The sequence below is a fragment of the Sciurus carolinensis genome, chromosome 6 (assembly GCF_902686445.1).
Source record: "Sciurus carolinensis chromosome 6, mSciCar1.2, whole genome shotgun sequence".
Lineage (NCBI taxonomy): Eukaryota > Metazoa > Chordata > Mammalia > Rodentia > Sciuridae > Sciurus > Sciurus carolinensis.
This window is the reverse complement of record NC_062218.1, coordinates 157,555,146-157,569,928: the sequence shown is the minus strand read 5'-3', so window position 1 is coordinate 157,569,928 and position 14,783 is coordinate 157,555,146. Positions and strand designations below refer to the sequence as shown.

General features: G+C 50.6%; 1 protein-coding gene across 1 annotated transcript in view; it reads right to left on the bottom strand.

The window, feature by feature from the left end:
* Positions 1 to 14,783, bottom strand: part of Dock2 (dedicator of cytokinesis 2) — a 407,762-nt gene that overhangs the window by 56,351 nt on the left and 336,628 nt on the right. The window contains exons 34-35 of the mRNA XM_047555786.1: positions 6,729 to 6,814; positions 283 to 439 (exon numbers count right to left, since the gene is read on the bottom strand). Of these exons, the coding sequence (XP_047411742.1) occupies positions 283 to 439; positions 6,729 to 6,814 (243 nt within the window). The remainder of the gene's footprint in view (positions 1 to 282; positions 440 to 6,728; positions 6,815 to 14,783) is intronic.

Below are 14,783 nucleotides of genomic sequence, written 5' to 3'. Positions count from 1 at the left end.
CGGGGAGACCCCCTGGACTCTGGACTGCGTGAGCAGTGGGGAGACCCCCCTGGACTCTGGACTGACATGGGCAGCGGGGAGACCCCCCTGCACTCTGGACTGACATGGGCAGTGGGGAGACCCCCCTGCACTCTGGACTGCGTGGGCAGGGGGAGACCCCCTGGACTCTGGACTGCGTGAGCAGCAGGGAGACCCCTCTGGACACTGGACTGCGTGGGCAGGGGGAGACCCCCCTGGACTCTGGACTGACATGGGCAGCGGGGAGACCCCTAGGCCACGCACCAGCAGGTTGACAGTGCAGCTCATGCGGTTGTCCTTGCTCTCGTCGGTCATCACACCCCGGTAATCCAGCAGCTTCTCCAGGAGCCCTTTGACCAGGTTCACAAAGTTCTCCACCGACCTGGCAATAGTCGGGTGCTCCGCGGCACACTCCATCAGGCTGCGGGCAGAGGAGGGTGTGAGCTCAGGCCAGGGGAGGGACCGTGCGGGGCCCATGGCGGGTGGAAGGAGCCCCAGCCCAACAGTTCTGCCAATCCCAGCTGCCCTGGTTGTGAATGGTTCTTTCTCATTTGAATGTATTTACTCATTCGGTGCAGCCAAAGTCTACTTTTCTATGTTAAAATGGGAAAAAAATAAAAGTTAGAAATTTTCCAATGTGTGCTGGTGGGGGTGGGGTAATGGTCACTCCGACATTCACATTGGGAGTACCGCAGGACAGCTTGGTGAGTGGCGGTTTGCACACTGTCTATCAACACTGAATGCATGTGTCCTGTGACCAGCAACTCGACTTCAGGGAAGCTGCTCCGAGGATCATTCCCAGCATATGCCAGCGTGTATTTATAGCACTTGTAAATCGCCGCTGATACTGAAATAGTTGGAACCGTCTTCAGTGTTCATCAATAGAAAACAGTTAAATAAATTAAGCTATATTCACAGAATGTGATGCTATGAAGCCATTAAAAGGAATTTGAGAGATCAATCTGTTTTGATATTAACATCTCTATAAAATATATAGTTAAATGAGTCAAGTTGCTGAATGATTTCGTTTTTAACTTAACTGATGGTATAGCACTTACTGAGTCCCAAGTGTTATTCTTAACATCTCGCAGATATAAGCTCAGTTGATCTCCCATCACAGTTTAATGAGAGGAGACTTACAGGCATTGAGAGGTCCACTAACTTGTCCAAGGTCACACTATTGGTAAATACCAGCCATTGGGTTCCAGGGTTCATGTCTCAACCACCAAACATGCATGGGCAAACCACATGGTGGCGTATGACACATGGTCAGGAAGGACAAACACCAAGTGCTTAATCATAGCAGCTTCTCAGAAAGGGTTGAGGTTGAGGGACATAGGAGGAAAGCCTTTGTTCTCAATTTAAATCTGGGTAAATTATTCAAAAAAGATAACCTGCATTATAATATTAATATAAATTTTTAAAATGAAAATACAAAATGTGATGCTCCTCAATCTCTTCCAGCAGACACTGCTAGGCATTGTGGTGGGAAGCCTGTGCCTACCCCAGGTGGCCGGCAGGCTAGGGAGCGACGGATGGATTGGAACTCTGATGAATGACCATTTCTTTTTAATCACTTTTTCTGTGCCAGAGGCTGCAAGAGTCCCTTTTCCATTAGAAATCTCATAGAAATTCTGACAAAGTAAAAATCCCCCCCCCCATTTTACAGAAGAGGAAATTGAGGCTCAAAAAGGCAGAAGGCCCTTCCCCCTACCACCCACCCTGGAAGTGCATTTGAGTGGTGACCTTGGGAATCAAGCCGATTGCTGGGAAAGAGTGTCCCCCGGAGGGGCACAGCAGCCTGTCCCTGGGTGTCTCTGCTGGGTGAGCAGCACCTGGTTCTGTGACTGTTCCCAGCCAGGCTCCCCAGGCAGTGCAAGTCCCAAGAGCTCTCAGGAGGCAGAGGTGAGAGAAGCAAGGACTCTGCAGGTGACAGCTTCCCAGGCTGCAAGGAGGCAGCGTCTGAAACTGTGGCTGACCCAGACAAATCCATCTTCGCCCTGGGAGAAGCACCTGCTCCCTGGCTCTCGGTGAGAGGTGCAAATGGCCCTGTGATTTAGACCCGTCTGGCTCAGCCGCAGCTGCGCCTGCCTCCTCAGGGAGCAACCACCTCCAGCCCAGTTCCCGACCCCAATGACAACAAAACTACAAAGAAGTTTCTTCCCGAGTTTGGTGTGGGATTCTCAAGGCCTCCCAGGCCAAAGGCATCTCCGGACCTCAGCTGGCCAGACCAGGGCCCCGGGAGGCACTGTTTTGACTTTGAGTCTCCAGGGGATTTCAACCCGCAGGCAATGTTGAGAATCACAGGTGCTTTGCAAACTTCAGTGTGATGGGAAAATCACTGAGCATCGTCCAAGAGCCTCTAATTCACCAGGTCTAGACTGTGACCTGAGAGCCTGCCTTGCTAACCAGCTCCCAGGTGACCCGATGCTGCTGTGCAGGGACCATCCTTTGAGAAGTAAGATTTTAGAAGATTAAGGTTTTGGCTTTCTTACTTTCTCTATGTTCTCATGCATGAGACAAGGAGGCTGCTTATATAGTCTAGACCTTGCAATACAAGTCAAGATGGTGGGGAGACAGTTAGGGATCACCCATCCGTCACCCATCCTTATATTTCACATTTGCCATTCTGGGCGCCATGGATGGCTACGTCATTCAGACCCTGCCCTTCAGGAGATATCAGTTCAGCGGGGGAAACACACATGGAACCAAGTTCACTGTGATATGTCACACTACCACTTACTGAGTGCTCCTGTGTTCTAGGTATGGTGCTAAGCCTGTTTCACTGATTACCCTGTTTAATGCCCACAAAAACTCCATAGGGTTACCGTACCCTCCAAGTTACGATGTTGGTCCTGCTGTGGTCACATAGCTGTGTCTTACTTCAAGTCCCACAGCAGAGTGTGAGAAAACTTGGGAATGCTGGACCCAGATGGATGGAAGGAGGGGTGCGGACTTGCCTTCCACCTCTGCTGCTGCCTTGGGGGCGGGGCAGGAACCAGGTCAGGCCTCCCTGGAATTGACTTGCATTCAGCAGGGGGGCCATCAGACAGAGGGGCCTAGGCCCTCACCTTCGGTCAGTGCTGGTGGAACTGGACTTTGATTCAGTCCTTCACAAATACGTGCAGCCCACCTCTTTTGTAGTGGCTGCTCCTCACTCTGGGCGGGATCTGGGCCCAGAACGCACATCCGTCTCCTTCAGCCCTTACCACTTCCAAGAGCATTGCCAGGCTTGCCATACAAGTAGTATGTGCTGTGGTGTGGGTATGAGGAGCCCCTGGAAAGCTCTGGAATGTTCAGAGGGGAGAGGACCAGATCATGAGAACTGTAGCCTAATCAGTGGGTTCGTCCTTTTGATGGGTTAATAAGGTGAATGGTCTACTGGGTGGCGACTGGAGGCAGGCAGGGCAGGGCTGGAGGAAGTAGGTCCCTGGGGGCGTGCCTTGGAGATCAGATTTTGTCCCTGCCCTGCCTCCTCGGTTTCCTGGCTGCCATGAACTGAGAGCTTTCCTCTGCCACTCCCTTCTGCCACGACGCTCCCCGTCATCTTGGGCCTACAACAGTGGAGTCTGTCGGCCATGAATTGAGCCTCTGAAACCATGAGCTCCAAATAAACTTCTCCTCCTCTAAGTTGTTCTTGTAGGTAATTTGATCACAGAGATGAAAAGCTAATACAGCAGGGGTGTGTCTTATTTCTCCATCCAATGTGGGACTCATGATTAAAGACAGCTGTGGATTAAAGAGAGCAGGCTCTAGGAAATCTCTGCGGGTAGGAGCACTGTGTGCTGTGTGAGGTTGTACAGCTTGTGTACTGCACAAGGGCACAGGAGGGCTGAAATTCAACCACAGTTCATGTCCAAGTCTTGCACCCTGGTGCAAGGCTGCAGCTACCACAGGGAGGGAAGCCCTGTTCTAGTCACAAAGACACCATCTAATTGCCACACGCTGTGCCTGCGCAGAGGGGGGCTTTTGTGCCTATGGAGTCCCTAAACGCGGGACTAGGAGCAAGGACTGAGGAGCTGAGAGAGATAGACAGGCTGTGACTTCCAGGAGCCACAGTGCTACCCATCCGAACAATCACAACAGCTAACACACCTGGACCACCTACCAGGCATCAGGAACTATGCTCATAAACCAAAACGAGAAGAAAGGAAAATAGCAGCCATGCTAAGCTCTTCAGACGACTCCTCATAAAACCCCAGCAGAAGCTTCCAGAGGTGGCTAATGTTTCTGACTCCAGTTTACAGTTAGGGAAACTGAGGCTCAGAGAGGTCAAAGGAAGGAGGCAGGACCCGGCCCCACTGGGTGTGCTGGCAAGGTTGGGCTCCTGGGTTGGGCTTGATTAGTTTGGTGTAAAAATCATTCACACCTCTGTCTCAGGAGGAAAATAATGAACTGTCTTTAATTTCCCCGACCTCTAAGGACTCCTTTTATAAATAAGCACTCAGGAAGGATTTGAGAACCCTGCTGACAGTCAAGACGGCCGCCCAGCCCATCCGCTTATAAAAATGGAAATTGCCGGCACATACATGGTTCCGCTCCTGGTCAATATTTAGATCTTCCTTTTTGGAACTTAAAGATAAACACTGACTCAGGCAAAGCACTGTTTCTGTCCCTGGATGATCACTCTCAATATTCGCTCAAGGGGCGGACGGTGGCTCCTCCTTCCAGTGGATGGTGTTTGTATTCTAGGTGTTCAGGAGGGCGGGCACAGTGACAGGAAGGGACAGGGGCCAGCTGATACTCTGCTGCCTGGGGTTCCCTTCTGTCCACCGGGCTCTGATGGGCTGAGTAGGGTGGGAGGGTCATGGCGGGGCCCAGAGCAAAGCCTTTAGCTCGCTACTGTTGCTAAATCTTCAGAAAGAACTGGAGAAGGAATTCCAAACCAGAGCTTTCTCCGAGAATCCCTCAAACCAGAGAGTTCACAATTGGGGGAAATGGCTGTCTGGCCACATTCCTAAGCCTTGGGAGAAGGCCTTTCCAGGGCAGGGGGCAATTACCAAGCTGCCAAAGACAGAAACTGGGAGTCAGGCCGAGGGATTGAAGTACATTTATTAAGCATGTACCTGCTGGGTGCCAGATGCTTTATAATTACTCAGTCTTCAAAATAACTGCAGGAGCTTATTATTCTCATTTTAGAAATGGGGATACTGAGGCCACAGAGGTTGTGTGATTTGCCCAAAGTCATGCAGCTGCAAAGTAGGGAGCCAGGATTCAAATCCAATGTCTTTCCCTAAAGACGTCAAAGTGGCCAATAAGCACTTAGCAAGATGCTCCACATCATTAGACGTTAGGAAAAGCAAATCAAGGCCACAATGAAGTACTGCTTCACACTCACTAGCAAGACCAACAAGACAGGCAAGTATTAACACAGTCGTGGGAACGGAAGCCCTCCAGCATTGCTGTTGGGGCTGTATGTGGGGCTGCCATTTTGGAAGAGTTGGTGGTATCTGGAAAGGTTAAATATCTGTAGTATTATGTTGCCATAATATTGAGCAATTCCTCCCTATCTTACATCTAAAACCAGGAAAAATGGTTAGCATATGTTCACACAAAAACTTGCTCATGGACCAGACACGGAAGCACACACCTGCAATCCCAGCAACTTGGGAGGCTGAGGCAGGAGGATCATAAGTTCAAAGCCAGCCTCAGCAACTTTTTAAGACCCTGCCTCAAAACAGAAAAAATAAAAGGGCTGGGGATGTGGTTCAGGGGTTAAGCACCCCTGAGTCCAAAAAAAAACAACCCAAAATCAAAACCCAAACTTTCACATGAATGCTCACAGCAGAGTCAGTCCTGATTAACAGTCAACAGTGGAAATGGCCTAAATATTCATCAACTGATTAGTGAGCAGGCAAAATTAGTAAACAGTGAATTCTTATTTGACAGTAAAAATAAATTTAGCACCGATGCATGCTATGTGGATGAACTTGAAAAGCACTGTGCCACATGAAAGAAGTTGGTCATGATGGGCAAAATACTGTCTGATTCTATTTATGTGGAATACACAGAATAGGTGAATCCACAGAGACAGGGAGTAGAGCGCTGGTTGACCGGGCCAAGGGAGAGGGGGGAGCGTGTTTGCGTGCGTGTGTGTGTGTGTGTGTGTGTGTGTGTGTGTGGACAGGGTGTGGCTAAGGGTGTGTGCTCCTTTAAGTAATAAAAATTGTGATGGTGCACAGCTCTGTGAAAATATTAGAAATCAATGAATCATATATTCTGGGTAGATTATATGGCTTGTGAATTGTATTTCAATAAAACTGACTCCAAGGCCACTGGTCCTGGACACAGCCCTGTACACTCCCTGCCCTAGGCCTGAGTACTGAAGTCGGCAGAGTCAGGTTCAGGTCCCTGCTTGCCCCTTCCACTAGCTGGTCCCAGCTTCCGTGGACCCTGCTTTTGCTCCCTGAGCCTCAGGGGCCACCTCGATATCTGTCACACAACTCAGAGGAAAAGAGCAACCATCATTCCACAGTTAAGACCTGGCGTGGACATTCTGGCATTGACGGACCATTTCCTTCTTTTCAACACAGCAAAGTTTCTATCTGGCCCATTATGTCAACGTCAGAGGAATGGCCACTTCAGGGAGAAAGGTGAGGTTCCTTCCCCAAAGGAGTCTCCCGGCCCCCCTGAGCCCCCGGCTGGTCTCCGGGGCAGGTGGTCCCGGAGCCCGACACCCGCGGCCTCTGGCACGTGTGGCCAGCACTCACATGGACTCCAGCAGCTGCACGTACTGCTCGTCGCCTCGGCCCCCCTCCACCTCGTGGTCCAGCTTGAGGATGATCTCATTTTCAAACTGGAGGAGGAGAAAGCATCAGCAGTAACATTAGAGGGCTGAGCGCGGAAATGGGTCCATTCATAATCATAACCCAGCCACAGGGAGTGTCTCTTATCTCCAGGGTTAGTGCTGGGATCTGAGAAGCAAAGTGGAACAGGATGCAATGCCTGCCCTGGAGAGTCTGGAGGGTGTGGAGCAAGGGCTGATGAGTGCTAGAGAGAGAGATAGAGTAGGTGTGCATGTGCACGTGTGCGCACACACGCACGCGTGCAGGCTTCTCACAGACCATGTCATTTGGGCTTGTTGGCCAAAGTTAGGTAGAAATTTTGCAGGAAGATGAAAAGCGACAGGAAATTCCAAGCACATGCAAAGGCCCAGAGGTATGTGATGGTTGCTTCTTCAAGCACAGCAGCTATCGTTTCTGCTGAGCTTCCTTTCTCTAGTTCGTGATCACCGTGGCCCTGATCCCAGTCTATGGACGGGGGGTCGGGTGGGCTGATGATCCTTCCCTGGGGCAAGTGTGGACGCCCGACCACAGGGCTGGGAGAGACACAGGCCAACCCAGTGAGAATTAGTGTGAGGTTTTGTTGGAACTCTTAGCAAGAGACTCTGCTCAATTGGAAGGTGGAGCTGGCAAGCCTGAGGCTGCCAAAGATGACGCTGATGAAGAGCCTGCCTGTGAATCTCGCTGCTTCAGGGGAAGGAGAGACGAGGAAGTGCTAAGACACAGGGGCCTGATACCACTTTTGAGCATCTGGATTCAGCCATACCTGAAGTTCCCCCATTTACACGAGCTGAAGTATACATGCAGGTGTATAGAAATTCTATACGTGTGTGGGGGGTATTATCAGTCAGTCTAAATTAGAGTTTTGTTACCTGCAACAATAGCAAACAATTCTGGAAAATGCAAGTAAGACATGGAGCAGATGCCAGGCTTCACTGAGTCGGGACTGGTGACAAGGGTAGTGGCCAGAGATCAGATGTAGGTGAATGAGCAGAAAGCAAGTGTTCTCTAGTTCCACTGAATTCTGCTGCATTGGAGCCAAAGGATGTTTTGTGTCTCTGGAGTCAACTTGAAGAAGCATTTCATTCAGTGGGGCTCATGGATTATTTAACATCATCTTGAAGGCTCAGGCTGTGCCTCTTCCATAGGAGTGTGAATCAAAGTGGCTTGTGCTGTTTCCATATCACATCCTGGAGGGTCCATCTGAATCACACCATCCCCTCTCCCTGACTCACCATTAAAAAAGAAACTGGCAGCTGGAAAGGGGAAGAGGACCCTTGGCAAAGTCACTGTGACCAAGGGAGGCCCTGGGGACTCCTGGCTCCCAACTCAGCCTCTTTACACTCCGTCTTCATAACACCCCATGAGGCCTGAGGTCAAGGGTCACCTTTAAAGGCGATAATGCATGAAGAGCAGCCAGCCCTGGCTGGCACAGCCTTTGGTAAGTGTCAGTTGCGATTACAGATGCAGTAGAGGCTCTGAGTTTAAGTGACTTGTCTAAAGTCTCAGACGAATGGCAGAGACCTTTGGCAGCTCTTTCCAGTGCATAAAGGATGGAATCCATCAAGCTACAGTCTTTAGGTGATGAACAGGCAGGGACCAGATTCACCATTCCTCGGGTCCCCATCTCACCAGGGAAGCCGCCATTCCTCACTTCTGTGGGCGAAGGGTCCATAGAAGAGACCGGAAGGCTTATGCTGATACAGCACAAGTGTGAGGGCATTTTCTGTGAGCCGCCACATTTGGAGAAGACTTACTGAAACAGATACATCAGGCCTGGAAAGATGGGTGTGTTGTGGTAAGTGCTGAAGGAAGAACGTTCCAGCTGGGGAATGGTCTCAGCAAAGGCGTGGAGGAGGGCGGCCCAGCTGCAGGAGACGCAGGAAGGGTGAAGGGGAGGAGATGGGAACAAGGCCTGGGGGTGGGGGCCCATCTGGGAGGGTCTGGGCTGCTGCCTGCAGAGGAGTCACGCCTCCACAGGACGCCTCTGCCCAGCTCTGGGCTTGTGTGAGTTACTATCCAATGTCAGGCTTGTGGCTGTTTCCACCAGTTTTTTTCATTACTGACCAAAAGACCTGACAAGAACAATTTCAGAGGAAGAAAAGTTTATTTTGGACTCATGGTTTCAGGTCTCAGTCCATAGACAGCCAGCTCCATTGCCCTGGGCCCCAGGGAGGCAGAACATCATGGCAGAAGACTGTGGAGGAGGAAAGTAGCTTAGGACATGGACACCGGGAAGCAGAGAAAGGGACTGCCCTGCTCACCAAGGACAAAATATAAACCCCAAAGACATCAACTGACCTCTCCAGCTACACCTGCCTTCCTGCCTACAGTTACCACCCGGTTAATCCATTCAAGGGGATTCATGCACTGATCAAGTTTGGGCTCTCATAACCCAGTCATTTCACCTCTCAACTTCCTTACAATGTCTAACACACGAGCTTTTGGGGGACACATTATATCTAAACCATAACAGGGGCTTTGGGTTCTGAGATGTCTTCTGTGCCATGCCTAGAACAGAAAGAAATCAGCAGAGGGACTTTAAGAACAGGCTTTGCAGTTAGGCTGAGCATTGAATGGCAGCGAATCCCTCCTCCATTCCCTCCGCCATCTTGGGAAAACTAGCAGATCTTCCCAGCCCTGTTTCCTGATTCATGTAACAAAATATTTCCTTAAAGGGCCAGAGAGTACGTATTTTAGGTTTTGTATGCAAGATGTGTACTCTGTCACAACTACACTCTGCTGCACAACAGCAGCCACAGAGAAACACTGGGTATGGCTGTGATCCAAAAAAACTTTATTTATCAAACAGGTAGCCAGATGACTTGGGCCTGCAGGCTATTGCTTGTCGAACCCTTGTCAATAAGGTGGGGTAGCCTGGAGAAATTGGAGAACCAGGTGATTTGACATGAAAAGCCCCAGAGTGGCAAGCTCCAGCATGCACTGTGCTAGCACGACTTGTCCCCGCTGCTAATGCTACTGGTATTACTGCATGACACTGTTGGAAAGCAGCTCTGGGGGAGGACACAGAAATTGTTTCTTGTCTTCGAGGTTCACTGGGAAATGCTGGCGCAGTTCCTCCTGGGAGATCAACTTTTCTTTGGAGCAGAGAAGAGGATGTGGTAAATAAGCACTTGTGTCAGGGTCACAAAAGAGTCTGCTGGGAGGGAAATTGCAGGGTGCCAGGGAATGGGCAGAGCCAGATGATGCCAGCCAGGGTTGCACCCTGTGGGTGAGGTGGAGTCAAAGTCTGTCAGTCGCATCCCGGGACCGCTGCTGTGCTAGAGTGGCTATGGCCACAGGCTTTGGTGTTAAGTTTTGCTTTGACAATTTTTTCCCACAAGTTAATGAATCTTTCTGAAGGTCAGTTTCCTCAACTATTAAATGAAGATTTAAAACAGCATCCACTTCATAGAGGAGCTGTAATGAGGAGCAAAAGGGAAATAATGTGTAAAAGGTCCAGCGTGGGGTTTTGGTGCATGGTAGGTGCTCAATAAAAGTGAGCGTGGATCATCTTGTCACATCTTGTCCTGATGTCACAGCATCGGCACATCATAATCTCAGTTAATATTTACAATAGTCACAAGAGGTGGTATCCCCGTTTTATAAAGGAGGAAACTGAAGCCAAAGACTTGTCTTGGGTCTCAAAGGATGAGGATGGATGAACTTGAGCTAGGACAGACCCAGGCCCAACACAGGAAGTCTTTCTCACACATACTAGGCCATGTCACAGTGACAGGCCTTACCCTGACGCTGTCACTCTGCAGAGCCTCGGAGGCAGTTTGGTTCCTCCAAATTAATTCCATTTTCATCCACAGCCTCATGACTGCATCACGCCACTGACTCCTCATGCCACCACTGACAGGTGATATTTGTTACCTGGAATCCATGGGTTGCTTTGACAGAAGTCGGATTCCACAGAGGCCCGTGGTGAATCTTAAGAAGCCAAATCAAGAACAAGGGAGTGAACCCTAGGAGCCCAAGCTCCTGAGGATAAGGGCACATGAGAAGGAGGCCTGTGGCAGTCAGCAGCGTCCTAATTTTCTTTGATCTCTAATTGCTCTGATTCATCTCCCAAAAAGCTTGGGCTTGGGAACCTGTAAAGGTATTATGATTTTACATTTGAGGAAACTGAGGCTCAGAGATATTAAATAACTTATCAGAATTTATTCCATTTAAGCTGGGTGTGGCGCTACATGTCTGTAATCCAGTAGCTTGGGAGGCTGAGACGAGGGGATCCCAAGTTCAAGGCCAGTCTCAGCAACTTAGCAAGGTCTGAAGCAACTTAGTGAGACCCTGTCTCTAAATAAAAATAAAAAGGGCTGGGAACGTGGCTCAGTGGTTAAGCACCCCTGGGTTCAATCCCTAGTGCCGAGATATATATATATATATACATATATGTATATATATATATTTATATATAGATATATATTTTTTTTCAGTTTGTAAGCAGTAATTTCATTGTCTGACTCCAAAACAGAGTGTCTGTACAGAGTATGTGCTGAGTACATATTTATTGAATTGATTTGGTCTTTTCTACATTAGGTTCTAAATCATTTCAATCACCAACCCACTCCACACCAGACTGATATCTCCATCTATTAGTTCCCTCAACAAGCAATTACGAGCTTCTATAGTTCCAGTATTATTATGTGATGCTCTCTCGGATTCTGATTCTTTCTGGAAAATCTCCTGCTTGCTGAGGGTCCATACCTGCAAAGTCCTGTTATGCAATCTTACTTTATAATTTGCATCACAACTAACCACACTTCATGACCTCATTTCCTCAGGAACCCCACTCCTTCCCACTAAGGCCACCCAGAGAGCCTACATCCCTGCCTTCCTCAAAGAACTAACCAGAAAGACTGCTGGTCTCGCCAGCCCCAGGGGATTACTCAGGTAGTGGCTGGCAACCCCAGCTTCTGATGCCACTTCCCGTGGGCCTCTTGCTCTCCCACCTTCACGTAGGGCTCTGTGCAAAAGGACACTGTATAAAACACACACTGGAACGCTCTTCCCTGTGCTGGAGGTCTTCCCCCGAGGTGTGCTGGGATGGGGCTCCAAGCACTTCATTCACCCTGGGAACAGTGACACTGTGCCACCACGTGCCTGTCAGGCACTTGACAGGCACTGGGAGCTCAGGGCTGAGGTCCCATCATGGCACTTGTCCTGCATAGCATGATGGCACATCCTGGCCACAGTGGTCATCCCAAGGCCCTCTTGTCCACACTTCCATCAAGGGACTCATAGAGTGTACCAGGCACGGGACATCCAGAGACCTTGAGATGGCCTGAGGTGGAGGGGTGTACCATGGCAGGTGAAGGTGTCATCGAACCCCTCAGCTGTCTTTGGAATTTAGCTTACAGGAAGAGACAAGCCATCTGGCATTGGGGTGGCAAAAGAAACACAGTAGAAAGAGAGATTGCCCCGGCGATTCTTCCTCTCCAGCGCCCAGTCCCCTGAGCCACTCAGCGCCTAGCCCCTTCCTGTCCCGGCTCCGGTCCATTACGTCCCATTTGAGCAAGTCTTTGTCTTGCTTGCAGATGAAGCTCACATCCCAGGAGATAGGCTAGTCTTTCCCAAGGACTGAGGTCAGAGCTGGAGGGAGTCTAGTAACTCTTTAGGCAAAGCCACCCAAGAAAGGGACCACCCAAGGGCATGCGAGCCACAGCACTGCAGCAAGTTGGTCTAGGGCCTCGAGAGACTAGTGAGAGTTGGAACAGAGGGCCTGCTAAGTTTTCCTCTTGGATCTGCTATTTCCGTTAAAAATTGTTTGAGTTTTCAAAGGACAGCTGTGTCATATTCAGGCACCCAGTTCTTAGATGACGTACTAAGGCCAGTTTGCACATGAAGCCTGCTGCATTCCAGTCCCCAGATCTGGGGTCCACTCTGGTTCTGGTCATCAGGGCTGTTGGGCGATCATCAGGGCCTTGCCCACCCCCTTTCCTGGGGACAGCTTTCAGGATGGCTTACTTTGAGCCTAAAGTCACGTGGCGGGGCTCGCTCATCTCACCGCTGAGCACCCACCAGCACCCACCTGCTTTTTACCTGGGCAACTGCTCCATTAGTCAGTCTGATCGCTCTGTCTCTTTTGATAAGAGAGCAGGGAATTGAAGCACCTGGGGAACATGGTTACAATGAAAACATTCCTGGAGTGAGGAGCCCAAGGATGACCTCATAAACAGAAGACAGGTGGACAGTACATCCTGAGAAAGCCATGGCGCCGGAATCTTCCAGAGAAGGGAAGTCAGCCCAGAAGCAAGCCTCTGAAGACACAAGACTGGCAAATGTTGGCTAGGCCTCCCTGCAGGCAGGGAACAGGTCTCGTTTCAAACACTCAGTTCAAGCTGTTGCCTCCCACTCTGCAACCCAACTGGTCAATATGGCCTCTTCCTCCCTCCGAACTCCTCAGCCTGATTTCTTCTGGGGCTCCTTGCAGAAGGGGCAGCTGCTCACTGGCCTCTCTGGGTCTAGAGAGCTCCTTCTAATCCCCAAGGGGAAGAGCTTTCTCACAGAGTAAGGGTTGCAGCAAACTAGTCACATCCCTCTTAGAACAGCAGTCTCTAGAGTGGATTGGAAGAAGGGGGAGACAATAGAATATATCTTGCACACATAAGTTTGAGAAATTAAACAGGTTCCTTTGCTACAGAGTGTCTCAGTTCCTGAGGGTGTGGGCACGCACTGGGAATCTCCAAGAGGGGTTAGGACGCTCAGTGGTACCCAGAGGTGTTTTCCCTGAACTCTCTTCTCTGGAGCACCTTGTTGGACTGAGCTCCATGGAGCACATTTGAGAAAGCACTGGCCCAGAGGATGGTGCCTATTCCTTCAGGCGACATGGACTGTGACCATACTGGAGGCTGGATGTGATGGTGCAGTGGCGGCAGCAGGACCTGGGCATCAGGTGATCTCTCTGTTAGCCTCCGCTCTGCCACTGTCTAAATGTGTGACTTTGGGCAAATGATCTCACCTCTCCAAGCCTCACCGTGCTTCTCACCTTCAAGATGGAGTTGTAGTAACAAAGGCTACGGGAGGTAAGGTGTGGAAAGCACTCATCGAGCCTGACACCTGCCAACCAACGTCAGCCCCTGTTCTCACCCTCATCTTCTCAGGAGGTGAGGCCCAGGAAGACACCAGTGCATGGTTAGGCAGTGTGCAATACGTGATCTACGCCGGATAAGTGACTTGAATCCGGAGCAGAGCTCTCTTAAAGGACATGGCACTCGGGATGGGCTCTGCAGCCCTGGAGGTGTGGGCAGGCAGCCTTGAGAACATGTGGAGAAGTAACAGGAAGGAACTTGGGAAGAAGGACACACCCAGGTAGCACCAAGCAGTCGGGGGAATGGGTGAGAAGCAGCCAGAGCACAGGAAAGAGCTGACGGCTTCAGCACGGAAGCCAGAGCAGGGGGACGCAGAAACCCTGGCCAGCGGGCCTGGACTCCCAGCAGTAGGGATTAGAAAATCAAAAGAAAGCATCCTGGCGGGGCGGAGGGGGGCAGTTTGGAATCTGCTGCCTTAGAAGAATGTGGTATAAGGAGAATTATGTGGTGGCAGGATGTGGTAGGGAGAGGCAGAAACGCCAGTGGGAGGAGCGAGCTGGGGGTGAACCAGGTCAGAAGGTGGGCAGAGTGGGAGGGAAGCGCTGGGGTCTCCTTGCTGCGACCTAGGGGCCACCTTCCTACGTGGAGCGAAATGGACCAGGGCGCAGGCACCCACTGTGGAAACCGGGGCTATCTTCCTTGACCAGAGCCCCTGGAGTGAGCGGGCCCAGATGTAGCGGCCCCATTTCTTCAGGAGATCTGATTGCCAATGAAAATCACAGGCCTGGCGTTTTACAGAGGCTCTGACTCCTTCCTGTCCCTGTGCATGACAGGTGCCTTCCAAGGGACGTGCCTCTAACTCCGTTTGCTGTCCACTTTGATGCAGGGCTGAGTGTGACCCCTGGCTGGCAGGGTTGGTTACACTCAGATAATGTAGATCTTCAAA